This window comes from Kogia breviceps, chromosome 14 (genome assembly GCF_026419965.1).
Source record: "Kogia breviceps isolate mKogBre1 chromosome 14, mKogBre1 haplotype 1, whole genome shotgun sequence".
Lineage (NCBI taxonomy): Eukaryota > Metazoa > Chordata > Mammalia > Artiodactyla > Physeteridae > Kogia > Kogia breviceps.
Genome location: NC_081323.1, coordinates 13,531,639 through 13,537,638, shown reverse-complemented (window position 1 = coordinate 13,537,638; position 6,000 = coordinate 13,531,639). Strand labels below are relative to the sequence as shown.

The 6,000-nt window shown below is 48.5% G+C and overlaps 1 protein-coding gene across 33 annotated transcripts in view; it reads right to left on the bottom strand.

The window, feature by feature from the left end:
- Nucleotides 1–275: 275 nt before the first annotated feature.
- The window catches only part of ZMYND8 (zinc finger MYND-type containing 8), a 126,080-nt gene continuing 120,355 nt past the window's right edge, over nt 276–6,000 (bottom strand). For 14 of the 33 annotated variants that reach the window (XM_059038739.2, XM_059038744.2, XM_059038742.2 and 11 more), the window contains one exon: nt 279–1,875. In XM_059038739.2, the coding sequence (XP_058894722.1) occupies nt 1,736–1,875 (140 nt within the window). In that variant the 3' untranslated portion in view covers nt 279–1,735. Of the gene's footprint in view, nt 1,876–3,765; nt 3,850–6,000 lie in introns of all 33 variants that reach the window. The other 19 variants (XM_067013882.1, XM_067013877.1, XM_059038734.2 and 16 more) reach the window with 4 other exon arrangements.

The following is a 6,000-nucleotide window of genomic DNA, read 5'->3' as shown; positions in this document are numbered from 1 at the left end:
AAAGCACCCACTGGAGGCCCATATTTATAACGTGCCCGCCACCCACGCAGATGTTGCTCCTAACCTCTCGTGGCCCCGTCTCCTGTGTTTGATCGGGCAAACGTGACACGGCCATCCTGACCAAATGGAAAACTGCATCGAGGACGACCAAGCCATTTTTCCAAAACAGTTTAATTAAAAAAAGGTGAAGAATCTGAAAAAATTGGGGGGTGGGGGAACCCAAAAGAGCATACCGTGTGAGTCCACTGGCTCAGTCACAAAGAAACACCATCATCAAAAAAGATATTTAAGTTTAATACAAATTTTATACAAAGAAAATGTGAAAAAATACTTCCATATGCTAAAAGCAATTATGCTTCACAAATAAGGCCAGCTAGGCTATTTTTTTTTTGACAACTGCAATTCACAAATGTTCTTTCTCTCCTGTTTTCTTCTAATACTCTTTTTATTTCTTCTCTAATATGGGTAACTAGCTGGAAACTGTACAGTTCGCATCCTCTTATCAACAATGAAGAGAAAGGAAACGAGACTAAAATGTACAACAGAAGGTACTGGAATGATATGGTACAATTAATTTTTCTCATATACATACATCACCTTTTTGCTTTGTTCAATGCTTCTTGTTTTACACAACATACAAAATGGTACTACAGCATACGTAGTGTAACAGACAGCACGGCGGTGTCCTGCGTCCTCTCACACTGCCTTTGTTTCATGCTGACATAAAAACGTAAAATTCCATCATATAAATAATACATACATGCTTCATCCCAGACTGAAATGTCCTCCGCGTGCGTCTTGCCTTTGACTTCTCACTTCCGCAAAGCACGGCCTGTCTCTTACCAAGTGGGTGTGAGTGTCTTTAAAGGAACCACAAAGCAAAGAAAAGATCTCTCTGTTTCAGAGCTTCTGACTTGAACGCTTTCTAAGTTCTTCCCTTCTGCAACTGAGCTGAGCAGGGCTTGTTTCTAGTTGATATTCTGTAAACAAGGACGTTGGTTGTTTTTTTTTTTTCCCTTTTATAGGAGTAGAGTCATCATGGAAATCACATAAAATAAACGAGCTCCTCCACATGTCCTTCTGGTCCAGAGAACTTGCCTTTTAAAACATGATAACACAGCATTTGAAATGGGCCAATAATGGTTGGATGTGATGTGCCCACGACGGCACCGAATCTGTGCCAGAAATTCCTGATCCCAATGTGCTGTGTACAGACATACGAATGGCAACGGCTCGCTTTCCCCTGGGCATCCCAGGATGAGGACCTGTGCGCCACGGTGATCCCCACGCGCTCTCCATACCACTGTGACAGGTGGGCTGGCTGACCGTCCCTTCTCCAACATCCAAACATTCTTTCTGTTGTTGGGTGTGTTTCTTTTTTTTTTTTAATTGTTTTTCTCTCTCTCTCTCTCTTTTTTTTTATAAGTTAAAGTCAATACAAATATAAAAAGGGGAAGGTACTCTAGGCTCAATGACATCCACAAATTGTACATTATTTACATCGAAAGTGTAGATTTCATGTGGGTGGAACAGTCCTCTGTCAAGGCTAATGCTGGACGTGACGTAGTGTGGGCTGCCCTCCGTGCCAGGTGCAAAGGCCAAGTCTGAATGGTCGGCATCCTCCAGTCCGAGGGTGGCGATTCTCCTGTCTCACATTTCTTTGCTGTTCCCGGTTTTCCTGGTGTCTGGTTTTTTTTTCCTCCATGGGATGGGTGACTTGTGCTCCAACGTGTCCTTAGTCCCAGAAGGTGTCCAGCCGAGACTCCTTCGGGATGAGGCTCTTCGAACTGGTGCTGGCGGTGTGCTCAGAGCGTGCCGACCCCCGTTTCTCATCGCTGCTGCTCCAACAACTGGATTTACTGCTCCGGGAATGGTCTGGGTTAGAGGGAAGTCAACCGGAAGGCAGGTTTTTAGCATTCCTGCCCACTTCCAGTGAATCGGAACCATCCCTCTATGTGATCTGTACCTGCTCCCCGGTACCACCTTCCCCGCCCGACTCCCCACAACACAGATGGTCAAAACCCTGCCACCATGTACTGCCCTGAATTTGTGGGTCTGTGGCGTACACGGGCAGAACTTATTTTTTTAGGATTTAACAAGAGCTGATTGGAAAAACAGGAGGGAATCATGTTCAGAGAGAATAAAGATGAGTGGGGACGGGGAGTAAGTTATCGAGGAAGGCACTTCTTGTGTGGTACCTGGGACCAGGCACCCCTCCTTCATGACCAGACTCCAAGCACCCCCATGCCCTTGTGTCCTACACCTTGGCCACTAAAAAAGGCACTGAAATTTGGCACTCGACCTACTTACTTCTGTTAGTGGAGTTTCTTTGATCAGTTTATAGGCAACTTGAAAAACAAACTTATAACCAAACCACCCGAAGCAGAGGAGTGAGAACCAGAATGGTTAAGCCCAGCTGGGCTTAATGGTGAAGACCCACTGGCTCCCAGTAAGGACAAGCTTAAGGGTCACTGAAGGATGCAAGAACCAGAGTAAGACCTACGGGAGCTTCAAGGACACGTGTGCCACAAGGAGCTACATCGTGGCTGTAAGATACAAGGACACTGAAGGAAGAGCCAAGTGAGACGTCTGTCCAACTGTGAGACGGCCCCAGCACGTGCAGGCTCAGCAGGATGGCTGACTCTAAGAGACCCACCAGAACGTCACTAAGACTCCATCATATCTTAGATCATTTACCCAGTTCAGACAGATTGGGACAAAACTCTCTTTTTTAACTCCTTGAGGTGGGGTGATAATATTTGATTGAGAGAAGTCGGCTGTCAAGCTTAGAGACAGAATTGGAGTGAGGGAGCAAGGGACCGTATCATCGCCTAGGGGGTGACCTTTCTGGTGATACGGCAGGCATGTATGTGGTCCTGAGGTCTGTTTCTTCCAGATAAGTAGTGAAGAGAATGATCAAAGGATCTCCCAAGCAACATATTCATTCAGGAGAGAACTCTTCTTAGTCACTTGCATCTGTGACCAAAAGGGGGCAGTATTGTGGTGGGGGTGGGGCGCCAGGGTGGAGCTGTCTTATGGATCCTGAATCCACCTCTTCTGAAGCGTTCTTCCCTACTCGTGATGCCTACACACCGTTAGTTCTCTGGAAGGTCAGTGATACGGCTGATGTATCACCACAAGGAGAAAATCCTACAACAATGCAATCAAGTCACACTGAGTCTCCCCGGCTCTTCTGAAGGCAGAGACCAGCTGGGCCACTTAGAAGCAACGGGAGCAGGGCTGAGCTCAGCACAGAAGCTGCATCCCAGAGAGAGGCTGGCCACATGAGTAACTGCAGAGCCTGACTCCTCCCACGGACCGGACATGGGGCGGTGGTTGATTCGACCCATCACTGCAGAGGACAATGGGTGCTAGTCTAGGACCCTTTATGAAAAGAGCGAGGACGAGGCCCCTTCAAGAAGCCACACCGGGGACTTCCCTGACAGTCCAGGGCTTAGGACTCCACGCTCTCACTGCCGAGGGTGTGGGTTCGATCCCTGGTCCGGGAGCTAAGATCCCACAAGCTGAGCGGCGTGGCCCCCCCAAAAAAACTCTTTTCCTACTGCGGTTTCCGATGGCCACCGGAGGCAAAGCTAAGAAGAAACAAGGCAAAGCAAGACCCATCACTCAGGAGAACAGGAGAACAGGAGAAGACACGCCCACAAAGAAACACACACACACACACACACAGACACACACAAAACGAGCCTTCCGCGGGCCAGGAAAAGTTCCCCGGCAGCTTCCGAGAGGCGGGGTCATACTTACACTTCTGGGCTGGGTAGCTGGGGTGCGGCTGGTGGTCTGTGCTGGTTGGGACAGAGGCAGGTTGCTTGTCACACCTGTTGCTAACTGAAGAGATAGCACAGGCAGCCTCAGAGTCTGGCAGAGGGCTCAAATCCGCACAACCCCAAGGCCTCGCGCTACTCTGCTCAGCAACAGGCTACCGGTCTTAGCGCTGGGTGGCTGCCTTGTTGATGTCCCCATTTTCCAACTTAATGCATTCACAGGAGACTGAGGCTTTTAAAAATGCATATTACACCATGAACAGGATCACGGGACACAGCACGGCATTACAGGTGGGAAATACGGCATACAGTGACATAAAAGCAACTACGTAAAGCCATAAATTAGCAGAATTTTGAAAGCAGAGTTCTAGGAACCACTAGCTCTGCCAAGAGCTTAATTCAGCCAGGGCAAGGGGAGGCACCAGCACCACAATTCGGGTGGAAAGCTCCCCCCAAGGAATCCAGAGTTTTCAGGGCAAGTAATCACTCATCTACTGCCAAGGCTGATGACAGAACAGGGAAGAGAGGGCGACGGAGGTGCACGTGGTGAGAAGGACTGAGGAAGAGGCTCCAGATGAGATATCAGTGGGCCACTCCTCAGCCATGACGGAAGGACACCAACAAATAATATCTGAGATGGAAAGAGTCTAAAATGTGTGATAGGAAAAGTGCCTCAATAACGTAACTGTCAGAGTGAAGAATTTGGGGGAAATCATTGAAGGTATGATAAAGGAAACATTAAAAAAAAAAAAAAAACCTCCAGGGAAAAGTAAGGCTACAAACAAAGGTGGAAATGTAATCACAGGACACATCTGCAACAAATGGCACGATCAGAATGATGGAAACACAGATAATCACACAGATTGTCGTATGTCAATTTTTTAGGCTCAGCCAACAGCCGGAAGTGCGGAGACCCAACTGAAGTTACAGGAGAGGATGCACATGTTCTCCACCTTGGCGATGGGAGAGTCAAAGTGGGCACGGCAAGTCTGGATATGACAGGGGTAGGAGAGGTGAGGGAGATGATGGGAACCAAGAGAGGGGCAAGAGATACTGTCCCCAGCTGACAGAAGAAGACCAAAGAGCAAGTGTTTTACCTGACCAAGGTAACCCACAGTACAGTGACATAAGTAGTTTGGGAGGAGGGCGAGTAGAGAGACGATAGAAGACCCCAATTCTCATCTTTTAAAGCCAGAAGTCAACAAGCAACGTCTAGATAAAGTCCAGAAGTAGAAGTATGGGGAAACACGTTATTTACATTATTTACAAATAAGGAGGTTAAGTGCCAGGTGTACCCAAAGACAGCCATGGAGACTGGGACCAGGAACTGTTTTTCCCAGTACAGTTTTATTTTCTCTAACTATAGTCATCCCTTGGTGTCAGGGATGGTACAGGGGATCGGTTCCAGGACCCACCACAGATACTAAATTCCATGGACACTTAAGTCTCATGGTCGGCCCTCTAGATCCAAATCCACGGATTCAACGAACCACACATCGTGTAGAACCATACTGACTACGGGAAAAAATCCATGTATACGTGGACCCGTGCCATTCAAACCCGTGTTGTTCAAGGGTCAACTGGATACACGTGCATTGCTTTACAATCTTAAAATGAAGAGACAAGTGAACAGGAAAGGCCCACGCCCACCCCGAGGAAGCTCCTACCCGCTACTAAACCTTCCTCCCTCCCTCCCTCCCTCCCAGACCCTCATTTAACCAGCCTAGTTCCAGAAGACTGTAAAGAGCCCAGAACCTCAGTGTTTGTAAACCTCTGTAAAGCCCACGTTCCTCCACAAGATTCCATCTACACCGTCAACAAGCAGTGGGCGCTAGCAGAAACCATTAGACGTAAGAGGAATCAGAAAACGAGCCAGTGTGTCTGCTCTGACGCCAACCAGAACCCAGGTGCTTTGGTGAGTAAAGAGGGGAAAGTGAGAAGTCCTGGGCTTGCTGTCCTGACCTGGCCTCCAGTGACCTCCCGCTAGGTTCCCTTCGGCCCACACTCCAAGATAACACGGCAGCACTGCCTGAAAAATGCTTTTTCCTCCAGCTGCTGACAATGTGGGACCTTTCCCTCCCTCCCTACCCCCCCATCTCATCATTAGCCTCCTCGGGACGATCTTCTCCCCACTCCCCACCCCCGGCGCCAAGTCACCAGCGTCTTCCAGGCTCCTGGCTTCCTCTCTCCAACTTCCCTTTCTACCCCCATCGGA